Source organism: Martes martes, assembly GCF_963455335.1.
Source record: "Martes martes genome assembly, chromosome: 1".
In the NCBI taxonomy this organism is placed as follows: Eukaryota; Metazoa; Chordata; class Mammalia; order Carnivora; family Mustelidae; genus Martes; species Martes martes.
In genome coordinates, this window is record NC_137888.1 from 101,555,426 (window position 1) to 101,576,509 (window position 21,084).

At 35.9% G+C, this 21,084-nt stretch overlaps 1 protein-coding gene across 7 annotated transcripts in view; it reads right to left on the reverse strand.

The window, feature by feature from the left end:
- The window catches only part of PEX5L (peroxisomal biogenesis factor 5 like), a gene marked incomplete at its 5' end in the record, with an annotated part of 167,614 nt that overhangs the window by 77,502 nt on the left and 69,028 nt on the right, over positions 1 to 21,084 (reverse strand). For 3 of the 7 annotated variants that reach the window (XM_080818806.1, XM_080818803.1, XM_080818804.1), the window contains 2 exons: positions 5,842 to 5,953; positions 14,271 to 14,375. In XM_080818806.1, coding sequence (XP_080674932.1) covers positions 5,842 to 5,953; positions 14,271 to 14,375 — 217 coding nt within the window. Of the gene's footprint in view, positions 1 to 5,841; positions 5,954 to 14,270; positions 14,376 to 16,683; positions 16,750 to 21,084 lie in introns of those variants that run through there. The other 4 variants (XM_080818805.1, XM_080818807.1, XM_080818802.1 and 1 more) reach the window with 3 other exon arrangements.

Sequence of the window (21,084 nt, forward strand, 5' to 3'; positions counted from 1 at the left end):
AGAAGACAAACTGCATTTCAGCAAGTGTGTGTGTGTGTGTGTGTGTGTGTGTTGCACTTATATGCACTTTAGTTAAGACTTAGAAATAAAGGGAATCACTGTTCCATATGGACTTTGAAGGGAGCATATCTTGGCATGGAAGGGGATATTTGTTTGGCTGATCTTCTTAATCCAGTTTTAAAAATTCTTTTAGGCACATGAAAGTTTGGGTTGTGTAATCTGTGCGTCTGAATTGAGATAACCACCTCTTACAGTGGATGTGAAAATGTATGTGTGTGTGAGAGAGGGAGAGAGAGAGGGAGAGAGGGAGAGAGAGAGACAGGCTTGAAGATGTTATGTTGCTGGCTTTGGAGATGGAAGAAGGGGCCATAAACCAAGGAATTCCAGGTACTCCCAGAAGCTGAAAAAGGCAGGAAGACAAATTCTCCCTAGAATCTCCAGAAGGAATGTGGCTCTGCTGACACCTTGATTTTAGGACTGATGACTTTCAGAATTGTAGGATAATAAATTTGTGTCATTTAAACTTGCAGTAATTTGTTACAGCAGCAATAAGAAACTAACACAGTTCATATGTCAGTGCCCATGCCAGGATGCAAACACAAGCCCTGTTGTTACTCCCAAGCATGTGTTTGTCACCACTCCTCACTAGAATTTATCTGAAACTGGAGGCAATATGCTGACTCTATTGATATGGCTTTGATTATTTTTTTGTTTAGCTCCCAATCATCTGGCAGTTTGGATAGTCTGGCTTAATGCAAATAGTTGGTAATCTCCGACACTTTTTTTTTTTTTGGATCACCTAATTTCATTGGGAGGAACTTTTGAAGATGGAAGCTGTAAGATGCTATGTAAGTATTTGTTTCCATTCATCTCAAGGACATCTGATTGAAGATCATAACCTATTGAACTGGAAGGCTCCTGGAGGGGTGGGTGATGATATTTACAAATGCTAGATTACCTGTGCTATGGGAGGTGAGGCTGTTTAAACAGTTAGATTAAAATAGCACTGATTATGAACCTCTGATTTGATGCTTTGACGGTAAGTGCAATGTTATTTGCACCACTATAGTGTAATGAGTCTCTGATTTTTAGTGAATTTCTTTTAAGGAATAAATCTACATGGAGTGGTCAGAGAGGACAGATCAAGGGACAGTCCTGATCGGTTCAGTCACAGAATGTGCCACAAGGAGCTGATGGAATTTCTGTTCTGTTTTGTAAGCTATGCTGGCATTCTAGAAACATGGTATTCTTTAATATAGTGGCTACAAAGACAAGTCCCTTAGGAAGGGTTTTGCCAGTGAAGTCGAATAGATACATTGAACTTTATTAATCCAACAAATTTTTGCTTATTTTATTAGATTATGTTATTAAAGCTACCTCCCAAATTCTTTTTTTAAGATTTTAAAGATTTTTTAAAATTCATTTGACAGAGAGAGAGAGAGAGCACAGCATGGGGAGCAACAGAGGGAGAGGGAGAAGCGGGCTCCTCACTGAGCAGGGAACCTGATGTGGGGCTTGATCCCAGGACCCTGGGATCATGACCTGAGCTGAAGGCAGACTCTTAACTGACTGAACCACCAGGTATCTCAAGCTACTTCCCAATTTCTAAGGTCTCTCAAGAAGCATGCCATTGTCTTCACTGCTAATTGGGCTTCATAAAAAATGTATTTTGTAAATACTACACTAGTTTTGCAATTAAAATATTTAATTAAGTGGCTATGACAGCTAGCTGTTAAGTTAGCTCTCCCTGTCCATATATGGGTCTCTTACAGAGGTATACAAACCCCATATCAAGGAGGGAAATTATTATTTTTTAAACCATGAAAAATGTTTCTTCTATGGTAACTATCCACCTAATGGCTCAAGTTGAGGGATAAAATTCTTTTAGATCATGCAGATTGATAAATGTAAACCAAGGACCTCCTGTTTTACTTGGTTTTTAGGAAAGAATCTTTCCTGTACTTTGACATATGTTAGATTTTTGGGGAGATTACAGACCAACAAGTTATTATTGCAAATTTTACAGTACACATTTGTTCTGTAATGTAATCATGATCTTAAAACATCCATTGTCTAGTTACTTTTCAAGCATTTGATATATGCATCTGTGATAATGTATTTATTTGTCATTTTAAAATCCAGGTTATTAGCAGTGATTTTAGCTTACATACTATTTAGGGATACAATTTGAGAGGGCCATGGAATTAGCTCTCATCTAGATCACAGATGAATTAAAAGATAATTTAGGGTGTTAATGGCAAAGAAATTAAAAACATTCTTATTTGATCTGCTTGATATTATCACTATGGGATGACAAAAAGTTAATCCTAAAGTAGAAACACGTGGAAAGTAAAAAAAGATAAAAGTAAAAAAAGATAATTAAACGCTTAAGAAAAAGCATATAATTGAGAACTTCTTTGAGACAGGAGATTGGTATGTTCTCTTAAAGTCAGTAGAGGAAAAAACCTTATCATCTGAGAGACATTTGGAAGAGATAAATATTATCCATATTGTATTCTGTGCTAATTTATATAAGAACTATATTCCTTAAATATTTAAGTAAGTGTTATGATGGTGGCACACCAGCTTTATTTTTCCATTAGAAGAAAATGCCAAGTACAAATGCCTCTCAGAACACAAGGTTCTTCAAATTTCTTCTTGATTGACTTGGTATAAGCTTGAAGCAGGTTTTCTTCCATATTTTACTCCAAGATTATTTAATATCCATTCTTTAAGTGTAAGGATATAAATAATACCAGGGATGTAACAGACACTTAAAGTTCAATAACTGTCCTGATTTCTCAATGTAATTTCATACTATCCTATAAAATGACAGTGCTCTATCTAAAATTACTATTTTTTATTAAAAATTGGACAGAAAATGATAACTGTATCTTTTGTCCAGAAACTTTAGCTATAAAATTATTGGACCAGATTAGAATTCTTTCCAAGGTATATGTATGATAAAATTTTTCCTTTTTAAAGATGTATAATAATGTTGCATATTGAGATACCAAATAGTGCGTTCTGTAATATTTTTTAAAAAGTATATTTCTTAGGTATTAAAAATATACAGTGTTTCTGCCTTGAGATATACTTTTAAGATTAAAAAACACATCAGGGGCACCTGGGTGGCTCAGTTGGTTAAGCAACTGCCTTCGGCTCAGGTCATGATCCTGGAGTCCTTGGATCGAGTCCCGCATTGGGCTCTCTGCTCGGCGGGAAGTCTGCTTCTCCCTCTGACCCCTCCCCTCTCATTCTCTCTCTCCCAAATATATAAATAAAATCTTTAAGGAAAAAAAAAGTCAGACACTTAACTGCCCACCCAAAAAAACCCAAACCAAAAACAAACAAACACACAAAAACCACCACCACCAACAAAAAACACATCAAATAAGAGTATTCCTTCAGGATAAAAATCTGTTTGACCCAGCCGTACTGAGTGATGAGGACAAGAAAAGGAAACCACACAGTCTCAAAATACCATTTTTCTTGAACCTCTGCTTTGGAGGGTATTGTGGACTGATATGTGTTCCCACCCAAAATTCATACATTGAAGTCTTAATAACCCTTTAGTACCTTGGGAAGTGACTTTATTTGGAAATAGGGCTGTTGGAAATAGAATTAGTTAAAAAGAGTCATATTGGAGTAGGCGCCTAATCCAATATGGCAGGTGTCCTTATGAAAAAGGGAAATCTGGATACAGAGACAGACACACACAGGAAAACATACAGACAGGGAGAATGTCATATGAAGATTGAAGTAATGCTGCCATGAGCCAAGGGACTACCAGAAACTAGGTAAGAGGCCTAGGACAGTTTCTTTCTGAGCACTGCAACTTCAGAGAGAGAATGGCCCTGCTGACAACTTAGTTTGGGCTTTCTAGCTTCCAGAATTGCAAGACAATAATTATGTGTTGAATAATCCACTCAGTTTTTAGTATTTTGTCATGAAAGCCTAGAAAATGAATACAGAAGGCAATACTATCATATTGCAATCATAAGAAATTACATATTCTTTTGAGGTTTTTTTCCTTCAATATTTTGCAAACCTCTTTTGTATGTTAGAAAAATCAAGGTGAAAAGTGACTTTTGAAATAAATATTATGTTGCTCTCTCTGGTGGGCCCTTCCTAAATGACTTAGTTTTAGCATCAGTGGGAGTTGGAAAATGCAGAAGGTACTGGAACCAAGATCTGAGAATTCTATGCTTTGCAGCTCTTTTTTTTTTTTGAACAGTAGGAACTTCTCTGTGCATCCAGTTCTTAAGGATTTCCCTGAAAGTAGAGACATCTGCATTTTTCTAAGGGTAGCTCTCTAGTTTGGGAGGGGTGAGCTTCAGTTTCACAGATAGGGTGGCTAAATCTGATCTGGTAGGATCTGAGCTTATTTAATTTCCTGCTTAAATGTACCAAATACAATTTTATTTGCTTGATCTCTTAAAGTGATAGTTGAATTTAGAAAATGATTGCTTTTGTGTGGTAGAAGGTTAATGCATCTGAAAAGGGGAGTGTTGGGTATACTGTTTTCTAACCTGATATCTAACAGTAATGGTAACATCTGTTAGAGCTTACATGGTGTTAAGGAAGGGCTTACGTAGATTGCTTCATTTCATCTTCTCAAGTAACCTATGAGATATAGATGTTGCTGTTGCAGAGGAGGAAAGAGACTTAGTCAAGTCACTTGCCCAAGGTGAAGAGCTGCTAAGTGGCACAGCTGGGGTTTGACGTTGCCCAGTTTGACCCAGAGATCCCAGGCTACCCTCCTGCATTAAGTGCCTCTATCTTGGGTTGTAATTTCTACAGTTGGGTTGTAATTTTTTTGTGGTTGTAATTTTTAGCATTTAAGGGAAATTACAATTTCCTTCACCCACAGTTTTCTTCACTTACTTAAAACTATAATGAAAATATAGCAGGCCATATCAAGCTGAGGACATGATGGGGAAACAGAGTAAGACAGTACATAATTGTTCTCTCCTTTATCCATTAAACTCTCTCCTGAAATCCAACATGGCCTTTGTTCTTGGACTCTGAACACTATTGTTTCATCCTTATTTGAACAACCTGCCTTTGAATGTGAACGCTGACTGAATATCATCAATGCAGAAAGGCTGCCTCTGATATAGAAGGTGAAAAGTAGCGTTACGTCAGACCTTACGTAGCTCCCTCAGGGTAAGCCCTGACTAGCATCTGTGAGAATTGAAAAATGCAGAGGGGACTAGGGGAGGTGTGATTCATCCCAGTGGCATCCTGCATCCACTCACTGGATGATACTTACTGGGGCCTATACAAATGAGAGTTCACTGTCTGGGTAGGTTTAATTCCAGAAGAACGTTCAAATAAATCATCATAAGAGGAAACAAGTAACACATTTACGTGACAGAAAAATGAAATTAGCTCTATAATGTTTCCAATATCTGAAACTTTTAATTTTGTCATCTCAATCACTTGAAGGGGCTGCCTAAATTTTAATTTTACTGGACTTTGGTCATACACAGTATTTCCAGCCAGAACTTTGAAAAACCTTACTCTGAAATAGATGCTATTGTTTGAAAGACTCCTTGTAGTGTGACTCGAGATGCAAAGATGTAGGTATGCATAGAGAAATGATTTCTACTGATAGTGGTGTGCTACCGTTCGCAAAGTTGGTTGGGTAAACTGCACTGTGGATTCTTCTAGAATACAAACCAATGTATTAGTTTATGTGGAATACTGTATGTCCTCAACTTTCGTTTGGTTGCAAAGATTACTCTCCACTTAAAACGCATCACAGAGAGAAAATACGCATTTCACTGTAGTGAAAACGAGCTCTACTTGAGGATCAGTTAAAAGTGAAAGAATTACCGGCTGTGTTGGACGTTACTGGCCTTGCTATTGCCTCCGATTTGGTTTCACAGAGAAAGTCATCGATGGAGGGACTCAAGAGGGGTCTGCTTTCTTGCTGCTCATTCACCAGCTGAGAACAAACGAACACAGGTATCAAAGGGCTTTGTTAAACTGCAGAATAGGATGAATTACAATGCAGCCTTGCAACGAAATGAGAATAGCAAGCCTATCAATCAATAAATAAACAAATAAATAAGGAGGGACAAGAAAGAAAAAAAAATATCGAGGGATGGGGAATGAGCCTTTTAGCATTGTCAACATATTCTCGATGCAGCCAACTTCAGTTTTAAAGCTCAAGCCTTTTTTTTTCCTCCTAGAACTGTTTTAGAATTATTCTCTGAATTTCAAATGTAGAAAATGACTTCTCTTGAATCACAGTTCCTACTCTTCAAATGGATAAAACATTACTGAGATCCCGGAAGAGTGGCCTCAGACGCTGAGGTGACACATTCTGGTTAGGGTGGGCAGTCAGCGTTATGTGATTAAGTGCGCACACACAGATCTCTGTGTGTGTGGATGAATGTTCTCCTCTCCTCTCTCTTAAAAAGCTCAAGTCATCTATGGGCACATATCCTTCCTTACATTTCCTTGGGATGCTTCTGTGGTTCATGACAAGCATTATTTGGGGAGAGTAGGAAATGCTTATACTAACTGTACAGGTATCCACTAGATATGTGTCTGAAAATCTATATGTAAAATGGATTTCTATTAATTCAGTTGTCTTTTCCCATTGCCTTGTTCCCTAATTCCAGAAATCCTTCAGTGTGATTTTTAGTTGGTCTTTAATTATCAGTGGCAGCCAATTATTTACTTTCAGTTCTTTTGCACCTCTTAGAATCCAGACTTCCTTAGGTTCTGTTTCCATGGTTAAGGGAAATAAATATACTCATGATATGCAAGTGGTTAATTCCTAAATTAACTGTCTGAGTTTTTCGGAAGTTTTTAGATTGGCATTTCTTAAAATGGGGATAGCTGTCTAGTTTTCTACTTGTTCTAAGAAAAGATGTGCCCCCAAATCTCTAGATTTTCAAATACTGACTTGTAAGGCTGTATTTTGAGAGATGTAAAAAACGAAAATGAAGTCTTATTTTCTTATTTTGTTTCCTCATTTTGGATATACTTAAATTCTTTTGTAAACACAGGGACTAATAATTTATTCCTGTATCACAGCTCTGTTAGTAGATGTGTGGAATGGGCCTAAATTAACTATAGTTTTAGAAGACCAGGGTGTTAGATCTCCACAGATACTTTTAGTTGTAAACACTAAAAAGTTATAGTCTGAATTTGATAAGAGATTTCTAGGAAGGCCCTTGTTGACACAGATATCTAAATGGAAAAGCAAAGGAAAAGGCCCAGTTAATTGAGAGGCCTCGTCCTTTTAGGCAGGTCTGTTTGTCGAAGGTAATAGGATTTTTTTTTAGAGCCTCTCTCTTCATGAAAGTTCAGACTTATTTTCCGGAGGAAGCACTTGTAGCATTCTCAGATTTTCTCAGCAAAGGAAGAAAGAAATACAAAGAGGGGGATGCTTCGGGAGTCCCTCAGGAGCCCAGAACTGAGGCATGGCTTCTCCTCTGCCTCATAAGGCCTATGCATCTTCCACACCTACTGTCTAGTTTCCCAGCATATGTCACACCCAGACTGAGGGAGTTGTTAGGTCTGCCCAATTCCCATAACTGAGCTGTTCCTTAAGCAAAATAACAAACTACGTTCTGAGTCCATGTTTTTCAAAGTGGAGCACAGTCTGCCTGTTGGGAAATGCTGGGGATGGAGTGGGGGATGGTGGCAGGTCTCTGGGGTGAAAAAGATGAAGGGCCACATTTCAGATAGCAGGGAAAGCTAATTTGGGAATTGAAAGTTTTTGGTTTTGATGGAGCTATGGAAGATAAAACAAGAAATATCATGAAACCGTTTCTTATAAGCTCTGAGGTCAGAGGCTAAATCTTACTCATACTTATATCTTTCACAACTTCAAATAGAATGTTTTCATGTAAGAGGGGATCAATAAATGCCTACCAAATGGGACAGTGACTTTGCAGAAACTGAGGATATAAAATATCTGTTTCAAGCAGTCCAATTTTGAATTCTGTCTTCAGCTGGATGAATTTGGGAATCATTATTTTAGCCAGACCAAGTCCTATTTTATTTTTATTTGTATAGATAGGAATAGCTTTTCACATGACCCCCTCCTCATTTTCAAACAAATCTATGGTTTTTCTATGGTGACCTGAGAATAAGTAAATCTCTTAGGTCATAAAGGACAATTGCAAACTGAGCTGAATCCCCCAAAGATTTCCCCTCAGCTTTGCTTCCAAACTGTATGCCATTTATTCTCTCCTTATTTAGTGGTAGGATATGACTTATTGACTTTTGCTTAGAATTACTTCCTTCAGTTTGAAAATGCTTTATGAACTTACCTCATTTCATCCTTTGAGTACAGAGTATATTGATGTTATAAAAATAATAAAACGTGAGTCAAAACGTTTCCACTTTTTCAAATAATTAAGTTAGAGTGATTTCAGTTTGGATCAATCAGATTATCATATGTGAGTTAAAATGACCCACCTGATTAGTTTTTAGGGCCTTTGTCTCCTCACTTGGTTTACATTTAAAATTTTCATTTCTTATGTTCCTCATCTCAATATTTAAATCAGTTCAAGCCTTTCTAATGGTGACAGATTCTCACTTCTCTTCAGGAGCCCATTCCACTGGCACAAGGTCTGGGAACCTTCTTCAGCATGAGGCAGTGAGGGCCTTCTTACGGCATCTTCATGTTCCTAGGTTTTACCCAGTCTTAGACTTCAATTTTACCTGTTTCCCTCCTCTAAGACAATGACCTCTTTGAGGGTAGAGATCTTATCCAGTTAACTTTTGTATCTCAGAGCTGTAGTTTAATAAATACTGACTGATTCATAGTCAAACTGAATGGTGAGTTGTACAAAAGAATGATTACATGAGCATCTTCAATTTCATCCTGGGTCAATTCACAGAGAGGCCGGTAGTCCTCAGAAATGTCGACCAATTTCCTGGCAGGTTTTAAACCATAAATCTAAGTCCGTTTTCCCCTAGCTTCACATTATTTAAAAATTTGGAAACCTAGAGTTACCTAAAGATTCATTTCCAAATGCAAGTCTTCTACCAAACAGTCAAGGATGCTAAGAGTGAAAGCCTAATGTGAAGAATAAGGGCATAGGTGTGCCCCACACCATCCTTGGAAGAAGGAAATGGACCAGTACAAATGGAAGGCCAGTGACGCTTCAAGACAACACTATTTCCTCACTCAGGGATTTTAAATCAGAGATGCAAATTTGAAGACTTCGAGGGAAAACCCTTATATGATCAGTGGGCATTGGAAACTAAGGGAAACTGCAGGAATAAGAAGATAGTTGAGTACTTGCATGGAGGTGTTTCCTGGTCACCCAGAATTCAACTGACTATTGAACCTTTACACTTGCCTTGTAATCATAGGTTGTGAATGAAATATTCAGTCAAATGCCTTCGATTTACTTATGACTTAGACCAGTCAGTTGATATGGCTAATATTAGTCACCAAATTAGTTCTTATTTTATATCAATACTGTGTTTAGTATTGAGCAGAATGCAGGCAATCACATCCAGCTTTAATAAATTATTGTCTATTTTAAAACTTTATCTAAAAATGCATTTGCCTTAGTTCAATTCGAATTTCTCTAATTTTGGTGTTAAAAATTTAAATTAATTATGTAATCTAAACTATAGGGGAGTATTTAACTAAGATGAAAGTAGAGTATTTTGCCTTTAAATACTGCCTGTTACTTAACTCCAGTGTATGTTTATATAGTTTATGACTTTAATCTATGTTTATTTACCTTTAAACAATGTACTGCTTAGGTGTTTTATTAAAAAATATAGAGCTAAGTGTTTGCGATAACTTCTATCACTAAGAATTAAATCCAAACCAAAATACATTTTACATGATAAAACAAGGTCTGTAAATGGTAATAACTCATTATCCCATACGTCTACACTCCAGGTTGATGATCTCAAACTGTTGCTTTGATTTAGAGTGAAATATTCTGTATTTATTTTTAAACATTTTAGTACTTAAAGAATAATTTTAAAAGTTAAAACACTGAAGCTAGTAAGCTGAAAAACAGTTGACAAGTATCTTATAGCTGAACTGTTGACCTAAAAAATTGGTAATGATATACCATGTCTCTGACCTCATCTAAATAATAGAAAAAAATGAAGATTTTTTCCTATGTAAAATATATATAATTTTAATAAATATATCTTTATGTATTTTGAAAATTCCTTTATTATTTATGAACTTGTTGATTAAAATGTGTCATTTTTAAAGTAGGTTTTCATTCACAATTTTGTAATTGCACTACTTGTTTATGGCTTTATTAGTCCTATACAAGTTTAGAAATTTGTGCAATGCCCATCAAAATAGTGACCCTATCAAAACTAATGATAAGTTTTGTTAACTGACTCAATCCATTGAAAAGACAAGATGACTCACTAGATCATTAGCATGCTTCCTTTAAGTATTCATACTTTGAGAGTTTTGTCATATATAGTAACTCTGACATCTGACAGAATTAATTTCTTGTGAGCTGGTAATAGTACTAATGGTTCTGCTCTGCTCCCCTCCTTCTACCTATGTTCCTACATATGGGTCCCAGGGGCACTTCCAGTAAAGGATAACCATGTAATCACTTTCAACTATTTGACTTGATCTAAATGTCTACCGACTATAACTACTTTCTCAACAGAAAAGTTAGACTTAAAAATGTGAATCTCTTCGTGGGGAAATGAACAGATATTACTGTTTACAGCTTGGGCAGTACCAACACTGAGGCAAGTGGGTTTCAGGCTGGTAACAGAAATCCAAACAAGGTTATATTTAGTAGCCTTAAGAACGTTTTTCCAATCAAGGACATTATTCTTTTTATGTTTACCAGACACAAAAATATTTTCAGTATCAACGTATAAGGAGTGGGGACAGATAGAAACACAAAGGCTGAGCTTGCAAAAAAAAAATTCACTTAGCAAGAAGACATCTGAAATACATAGTTTTAAGATACTATGCTATGTAACAAAAAATGAATGGGATGTATCTTGCTAAAAAGAAGTACCAGGGGATGTGGTTAAAATGGAAACTTTGATGGTTCCTTATGAGAAAAAAAATTTGCTAACATAATTTCATTCTCATAAAGAAGAATAATTTTTTATGACACAATCAATTCTTTGGCACATAGTTGATCCTTCTATCCTCAAATTGGATTAACTTATTACAGTCTAGAGGAGTGCAGTACAATAGAACTACCATGAGAACCTGATAATTTAAATTTTTCTAGTAGCCACTTCAAAAAAATTGAAAAGAAACTGTGGAAAAATAATTTTAAGAATGTATTTTATGTAGCCCAATGTATCAAAAAATGATCATTTCAACATGTACTCAATAAAACATTATTAATGCCATAGTTTATGTTACTTTTCTTAGGTCTAAATCTTCAAAATCGGGTGTGTATGTTACACTTTAAGCACATCTCAATTGTTGGGAGCCCCAAAGCACTCAAGAGCCACGTATGGCTAGTAGCTCCTGTGCTGGACAGCCCAGGCCTAGAGAATCCGTTTTCCTTCAAAGACTTGAGGGCATATTATTTTTCCTTCAGATCTTTCATCAATGCAGAACTTGTTTACATACTGCTTGACTTAAGGTGTTAGTCTAGGACAGCATTACCCTGAGCTTCTATGAAGTGCTTGACCTATGTTTGTTAATACAGAATTAATAATTGAATTAAACAAAACGCAACTTTCAGGGGCCCAGAAATTTCTGAATTCAGGTCACCCGGCCAACTCTTCTGTTTTAGTTCAATCTGTTCAGCATACTATACATGACTTCACTGGTGTATGTTTGGCTAAATCCCACTAAAAGTGATTGTAATAATCACATAATACAAAAAATGCTTCAATATAAACTATGCTACACTTAAAACCTGTTGACCGAACAGTTATTAAACAAGTTACGAACCCAGGGTTTCAAGAACTTATTTTGTATTTAACCAGTTATGACTGTCCTAAGGACGTTATTGCGAGAGCAGCAAGTAGCTTCCGACATATCTGGAATCTATGACTGAGCAGCTGGCTTCGACATACCAGTGATGAAGATGAGTCAATGTATTCAGTAGTATGTAGTACTATGTCATAAGGGGCTTTATAGGAGATGCTGGGACAAACATATTTCAAGACACTAATACATTCACACAAGATAACAAGTAAGAATGTGATATGGTGCACAGACTGGATGCTATGGTTGCTATGAGAAGTACTCACTTTTTCAGATCATTCTGCTGCTTTTTGGCTTGTGCACGCCACTGGTGCATAGCAGGGAAGAAGCCACTTGTGTACAGTGGAAAAAGTATGTCAACTAATAAAGCTGCATTTGACTGAGAAATAATTGTATCACAGCTGTCACTGAATTAATTCCATAAAATCATCAACACAACAGGTGCATTACATTTTATGAATCAGAACTCTGTTTGCTGATTCATAAACTACCCAGTATGCAACAAGAAGATGATGCATCAAAGAAAGCATTACATAATCTTCATGCAGTAAAATTGTAACTAGTACCTCAAAAACAGTCAATGCAACATTAGACAGGGATTAAAGAAGGAACTTGCTACACACAAATGTTCTGAATATGAAAAAACGGTAATAATCACAATTTCTTTTCTAAATTAAAAAATAAAAAATATTATTTTGCATTAAATTTTAAATTCAAGCTTAGGTCATAATGGCAATTTTGGACCTTTGGAAGGGATTACTGGAAAGCACATAACAATGCACAGTTTAAGGAAAACTTAAACTGGGTGCTGGAGCCTGTCCTAACTTGTGATATTCTGAATATGTTATAGCACCACTATGCCAATGGAGATTCTGGGTAGCTCTTATCTACTGATGAACATAGCTATCATTAACCAAGAACTCCCAACTAGTTCTCACCTCCCATAGCATTTACCTGAGGAATTGTGAGCTGAATATTTTGGACACAGATTCTACAAAGGCCAGGAGATCAAGGTAAAACTGTATATGTTTTACTAAATAAATTATGTAGGGAATGGAGACCTTGGTAAATACAAAGAAATTTCTTTCTAACTACTACTCTGCGTGATTGGGAAGAAGCATCTCTTCTTTATGGATAAAAAACTCACAATACAAAATTTATCCCAAAGTCCTAGGAATCTTTGATAACTTTTTTTATTATTCAATTTTGATTGTTGTATGTTGTTATGATTTTCATTACTTACAACACAGTGTTTAGAATAAACTAAAACCACACATGTTGGCAGCAGCTGGAGATGTGATCTGATGATATTCTAAAAATAAGTTGCCATAATTTAGCTTTTGATATAAATGCCTTTCATGAGGACTGTAAATGGACATGATTCTAATTCTAGACATGTTCATATAATTGGAACTGAATCACTGCATTTACTATTGCATTACAGAGAAAAAGAAATGTTTAAGATAACAATCTAATCTAAATTATAAGATAAATGCAAGTAAAAATATTTTTCATTTAAGAATTTAAAACTGATAGTTCCACAGAGTGGTGATGAGTATATTATACATATTTATGTGGATTTTACAGGGTGTTTCAAAAGTCCCTGAGGACATACAGGATTCACAGTCTCAGCGTGTCTTTGCATACAAATGCAAACTTTTTTCTATACTTGTTATAACAAATGCTGAAAATGGCTCTCATGCGCTTATAATAGAGATGATATTTTTGTTGTCAAGGTCACTAAGTATAAGAGAGGTCACAAATGCCATTTTCTGCATGGGGACTCAGGGACTTCTGGCTCATTCCTGTAAATTAGTTATCCACATAAATATGTATAGACATATATGTAGTATGCATAGTCACAACATAAATATATTTAACATTTAAGAAAATTTAGATATTCTACTGGTAAACTGACATATGTATACCATAGAACTTGTATTTATTCACAGGAATTTGTTTTTTTTTTTTTTTTGGTTGTTGTTCAAATGTACCATTAGCTTAATTGTTATTTCTTTCCCAAAGTTGTTAACAAGATTCCTTTATAAAGTAGCAACATGGTTTACTTGCACATACATTTTTTTAAAACTAAAGTTGAGTAATGAAAATTAACATCCACAAATAACTAAATGATGGAATTTTCCTTTTTTTTTTTTTTTTTTTAGCAATTTTGGTTTTCATTTTATATTGTATAATTGTTTCATTGAAACTGTGTTTTTTAAAAATTGGTTCAAGTTAATGTTTTGTTTTGGTTTTTTTTTGCTAGTTAAAAATCACAATGTCTGATATATTAACATATGTCAGCTTCCTACAGGAACCCTATGGGTCTGCCCACCTGTGATGTCATAGTTAGGAGGGGCTTTTCTTCAGCAGACTCCTCCCTCGGTATCTCCTTCATCACCATGGCAACAGCCTTATCTGCCGCCCTAGAGCCTTTTCCCTATAACAGTGAAATCAACAATGACTTGTGTCAGGAGAAATCTTTAACTTATTATTACAAGATATTCTAATGTTTAAAGAGCAATCCAACATAAATGAAGAGGTAGGCTGCTGCAAGTGAATCTTGAGGCTTTTGGCTGAGGAGAAAACACACAAAATCTGAAAAGAGATTATTTGTGAACTTTTAGTTAGCTACTTTTCCACCTTTACAGCTGACATATTATATTTAATTTTAACATAGTATTTTATATGTATAATATATTTTAAGGCAATTTACATGGCAGGAACATAATTTTTATAGTATTGATTTAAAAACACTACGGATTGCCTAGTTCATTTACTAACTGTTCTTATAACATCCTTAAATGTTTTGCATGACAGTGAGGAGTCCGAGATAGGGATCAGGATCAGTGTCTGACTCCCCCAGAGGGATTTTGCTGGGTGGTCCCTGGACTCTGTCATTTTTTAGTGGATCGGGCATAAAAAGAGTAAAAGTATCATAAAACTTCTAAAAATTCTTCAACAGCCTAACATCCCAGAAATTCACCCAGCTTGTGTATTTTGTGGAGATGGTATGATCTTGGTGAAAAATTTTTCAACTCTCAATGATTTTGAAACCAAAGAATTTTAATAGGGTTTTAGAAATGCCTTTTAATTAGAGGATCCCAAAGAATCTAGGTATAAATAAAGGATGATAAATAACTGAAGCACTGATACATATATCCCCACATTTTTTTGGTCTCATACAAGCATAATTTTGGACTATAGAGGGGTATGTTGGCTTTCTGTCTTTTTAGTTTACTGGATTATTAAAGTTTTTGTGAGTAGATGTGAATGATGGAAAAAACAAAACAAAATATCACCTTCATAACCCAATTAGAAACATCTTATACTATGTAAAAATTAAATACTCTTTAAACATTTTAAAAATGAAAACTTCCATTTTCTCAGGTCTCTGGGCAAAGCCTCCCCAAAGAAACAATTGTATACTAAGAAGCACATATGAGTATCTGTGTTCTAAATCTACTTAAAATACAAATGTAGCATATAGGGATATAATAGGCAAAGATTAAAAAAATGGACATATGGGGGTTTGTTATCTGAAAGGGAATTAAGAGCTAAGGTCAATATTAACTCCAGAGATTAATAAATCTTGATAGTTTCTATGCAGCAAAAAAAGGATGAAATCATATTACGATCTTGGACTCACACAGGGGTTTAAGTATTTAGAAGGTAGGTTTACTCTAGGAAGCAAAACTGTCTATTTTCTCAGGCATTGCCTTTCTAAAATGTAATGAGTGGCAGGTTTTATTAATGAAAACAAAGAAACACTTTCTCTGCAGTTATTAGATTTTAAAATGTGTGAATCTCTTTACAATGCTGGAAGTGCCTTCAGTTTGTTTTGACTTAACAGAACTAGCATTACTGAATGATAATGTGTTATCTCCACGATGGGGTATCAACTACTGAGATTTTATTTAGCACATATAACAGTAATTTCCATATATATTCTGAAAAGTTTATAAGGCCGCAATTCTTAAAATAACTGACTTCTGGAAAGATAAAGAAAGACAATGACCTACTGCATAACAAATTGGGGTGCATAACAATCCCAGGTTTTTTCTTTATGAAGCAATGTGAACTTCCTAAAACAGAGATGCATACAATTCTGCATTCTGGGAAAATATTTATTATGGCACTATTAAACTATTTAACATTTTTTCAAAATATAAAAATTATTTGGATGAAACATTACATACTATAAAGTGATAAGGCTTTAAAAGCTACACTCATTTACAGACTAAATACAGTTTTTAACAAAAATCTTTGCAGTTTATTTTTTGAAAAGAGCAAAATCATTTGTGAAGAATTCTTTCCATGCTCCAAGAAGTTCTAATAATATAGCAATAAACAAAGTGGCATGCTTATATTTAAATTCCTAATATATTTAAAGGAACAAATCTAATGTTACAAGGTATAATTTTAAAATAATAATAATAATTCAGAATCTGTTCTTGCGCTAAGAAAAAAAATGTCAATTGATAAGCATCTCAAAAAATTTCAGGTCAATATTTCAATATACCATTTATTTGAAATGCTACCAATCATGAGCTATATATAGATATTTTTCACATGTGCAACTATTATGGCTAGAATTAGCAACGGACATGCCATTTCACTAAAACAAAAAACAAAACAAAATAAAAATTAGTCCTTTCATGCTGAACTCTAGAACAAAGCAGTGGTCAGCTAGAAAGGATGTATAATAAACACATGCGGTGCTTTTTATTTCTTGCAGAAAAACCCACCAAAGCCAGGGTCAGGTCACTTTTTTGAAGACAGTGCCACTTTTTCTTCAAGGTTACACCTACTACCTGAAAAGAGTCATGACACCCATGTTAGTGCCTGCTAGCAACTTTTTTTCTTTATAGCCTTTTGACTTTTGAGTTATTACCCCATGAGCCTCACTGTTGGACAAGTGTGGTACACTATGAGAACAGAACGGGAAGGTCTGCCACAATGACATCTCCATGGTTCCAGATATAGTGTCTAAACCCACTGCCAAATCAAATGAATACACTCATCTATCAGAGCAAGATTTCTCTTAGACCATATTGCCACCTCCACCTGCTATCTTAAAATCAAGCTGTGTTATTTCTGATTTGTCCATTTATCTTGTGGGGTAACACTTCTAGAATTCAGAACCTGGCTGAGAATTGATTTGGCAATTCATGTAACTATTCATTTTTGCTTATCAGTAGCTCTACAGGACCTACAGTAATACACCCATACAAGTTTTTTTCCTTTTTTGAAGTCAGTGGCTTAATACATTTTAACAACTGTATATGCATAATTATCCAGACATCAAGCACAATTTTCTAAATATAACCGCACCGAAGACTCAGTATTAATCTATTACCTGAAACAACACAGAGATGGCAATAATGAAATACACACTCAAGCATTTAAGTGGATTTAGATTACATTAAGCTTGTATGCTTCTATGTAATTCTTAGCAATAACAGAAAAGAACAGAGAAAGGTTACAAGTTGATTATCACATTGGGACACCGCCAGTAATTTATTTCAGCCGATTTCTTTTCAAATAATACTTCAAAATCACCTTTCCCCACTTCCTTATTGAATTTCTTGAGATGGTTTTGACGGTTTGGAAAACATCACCATATGGAGAAATTTCTGTTTTTTTCTTGGTGATTTGTTGTAAGAATTCTTCAATACTTCTTGGTTTCTTTTATCCCCATTTTGTTTCCTTCCCAGTGAAATATATAAATGGTTGCTGTACTAACAAATAATAATTCTTGAGCATAATCTTTTTTTTAAAAGATTTTATTTATTTATTTGTCAGAGAGAGTGAGCACAGGCAGACAGAGAGGCAGGCAGAGGCAGAGGGAGAAGCAGGCTCCCTGCTGAGCAAGGAGCCCGACGTGGGACTCGATCCCAGGACGCCGGGATCATGACCTGAGCCGAAGGCAGCCGCTTAACCAACTGAGCCACCCAGGCATCCCGAGAATAATCTTTTTATGAACTTCTATTATAAGACCAGGCATAAATGAATGAAACACAGGTAATATGGTGAATGATATTAATGTTTATTAAGAAAACCCAATTTTGGCTCACTCCCTCTGTTAATATAGTATATAAACAACAGAGTACAAAATACTGAAATCACAGGGTCTTCTCAGGCTGTGAAGCTACCAGATGTCTTTGGATGAGGACGTATTGGCAGTAGGCTGGTCTCATAGGGAGGGGAACTAAATTATTTGGAGAAGCTGCTATATGCCAGGCACTCTGGCTAGGTGTTTTACCTATTTTTACCTATACGATTGCATGAAAGCTCTGTGAGGTACAAGATATCTTTGCTAGGTAGATAGTGAGGCTCAGAGATGGTGTGATTTAGCCAAGGCCTCAAAGCTAGTATGTGGCTGAGCTGCCTCCCAGCCCATGTGCTTCCTTCTCTCCCATGTCGTCCTCACTGACGACCATAAGTACAGGTTGTTTATATCACTTAGGTTTTGAGAAGCAGCCACTTCTCAGTGTAATCACAGAGTCTGGATCTAAGTAAACTTTTTGAAAAATCTTTTCTTTAGTGTATAATGGTCAGTAAGAATCAATCATCCATAACTTCACTCATGAACATACTGGGAACAAAATATTTTTGTTTCTTTTATCTTTGTGGAAAACTAACCTACAGATTTCATGTATATATACTTCTTTTTATTCTGTAGATCTTATTAGGTTTATAAGTTGTAGCATCACTCTAATTCTTATTAAATGTTAACTCAATGCTATTAAATGACATCTTTATTAGGATTTTCCTCAGATAAATTTTAGGTGCACGAAATACAGTATGCAATGCCACAGTTACATGGCCCATTCAAAAGCAATTTTCTAGTTACAGATTCTATTACTCCTACTATGGAGATTGTAATTTAAAAATTATGTTTATTATTCCTAATCTATCAATAATAATCCACAGTGTCTTCATTAGAGATATTCAAAAGAAGAAATGGAAAAATACTAAGTTAGGGGAAAAGTAAAAGATTACAATACTAAACATCTCAGCTAACCCTAAATTATCTAATATATGAATTTAAAAAATAGACTTCCTTTTGTCCTAATTCTAAAAATTAATACATGCTATTGCCAAAAATTGAGAAAAAGCAGGCATAAAACATAAAAATAACAACCTTGACATTTTCGTGGATTTTCTCAATGTTTCATATTTACAGTATTGGAGAGTAAACAGTGTTTTAGGATGAATGTTTTAAGAATAGGCAAACTACCATCAACTTTATAATTATGAATGTATTACATACATTTCTTCATATATACATGTATGCAAGCAATAATATCATTGATATTATTTCAACAACACTGTTTGAAATGAAATGATATTCAGTTTTGCATATAGCTGAAAAATTGTATATCTCATAAATTCTGGACCCTGGACTTAAACGTTCCTGCAGGAAACTGGCCACAAAAAAGGCTAATTTCTGATGGCTGGCTCATCTTTCATGTGCAGAGCCAGGATAACCTTCTTTCACTTGAAAGGTAAATGTCATGGTAAGTGTCATGCTGTCTTCAAACTCCCAACCTGGGAAAATGTCAGAGCAATGCTTCCTAGTGTCCTCTGAACGCCGGTGATCCCTGCCTACCATATTGTGTCCTTTCCCATTTTGTGTGTTCCAGTAGCTTTCTTCCAACATAGAGGAGGGCTCAGGCCATGCTGATTCTCTCAGAGTTACAGTCAACTCACGCCCATCCTCCTCCCGCAACAGAATATTCTCTAAATGTTAAAAGTGTTACAAGTAGAACCAGATCTCGGCATACTGGTCCCATTCTTGTTTCTGTGATTATACAGAAGGAAGCACAGATTTAGATGTAAACAATTAGGAAGCATGGGCAGAATTCTCTTAACTAGAGATTCATATGTGGAATTCATAAATCATAATGAATTCACTATTGCCTCAGGGATCTGTTTGTAGCTAGAAATAATGTGATTTTTGATTCCTTAATAGGAGAGCCAAGTTGCAGTGAACAAATTGCCTCTCTGTTTAAAATAATGACACAGGGCATTTAAAAAGAATGTTTCCATTTGAACCTCCATTTAGTTCTTCCCTACCATCCTGTTTTTCTTCCACAGCATTGTTTTGCCAGATGACAGGTGCACACTACTGCATCACCTATCCTAGGAACTCTAGGAAGTCTTTCATTCTACCATATCACTGTTGTGCCCGTGGCATCTGTCATGTGCATTTCTCTTGTACCCTTCTAGACTTTGCATGTGGTGGGGAGGGGGGAGACTGGGTGGGAGAAAGTCATGGATAACAATCTCTATGGTCTATTTTTTTTTTTTCCAACAATCTCCATGGTCTTTAACTCTAAACCTCTATCCACAAAAGTCACCAGCATTCCAAGCCCACCCATATCCACATTTATTTTCTTTGGCCTAAGTGGTTGGTATAGGGGATATGATGGCTTTCACAGGCCCTAACACTTTTGCCTTCAGGGTCTCCTTTCTCCATAAAAAAAGTTAAAAATCATGTCTTATGACTGTGTTGGTATAAAGACAAATACAATCCGGACTGGATTTATTGTTATATATTTGTTATTCTAACAGTCATTTTGGGGGTTCTGTTTTTAAGAGAGATTGAAATTAAAACATTTTTATGGGCCCTTAAAAGTAGCTTAGGCTCTATGTACTGTGTCCATAGTGCCTAATGCCTACATTGATCCTGGGTTGTGTCTTCTCAGCATTCAGTGTGGCATCCCCAGGGCTGCGATCCTGTCCCTGCACCTGCTCTCTGTCATCCCGGGCTGCTCTATTTTTGGCCCTGGCTCCTTCCACCACCCACACAGCTCATCCATCGTGGCTGCGCCCACCCTTACAGACCCCTTTGGTACTGCTGCTGCTCTCACTATTTTTGTTAAGATTCAGGGAGTCTCCCCTCACACTACTTACAAACCTTACTGGGTGCCTGATCAGTAGCTTTTACCTCAGTAGTCCTTAAAACACACTCAGAAAACCTGGAACATTTAGGCCTGAGGCAGAAGACGCTGGCATGCAAAACTGATGTGATTCTGAAAATATAATCTCTCCACCAGACGACATGGCGAAGCACTCCATTCTCTCCTGCCTCAGGGCATGTTCCTGACCATCCAGGAATACTTCTGAAGAAGTTGAGCCAA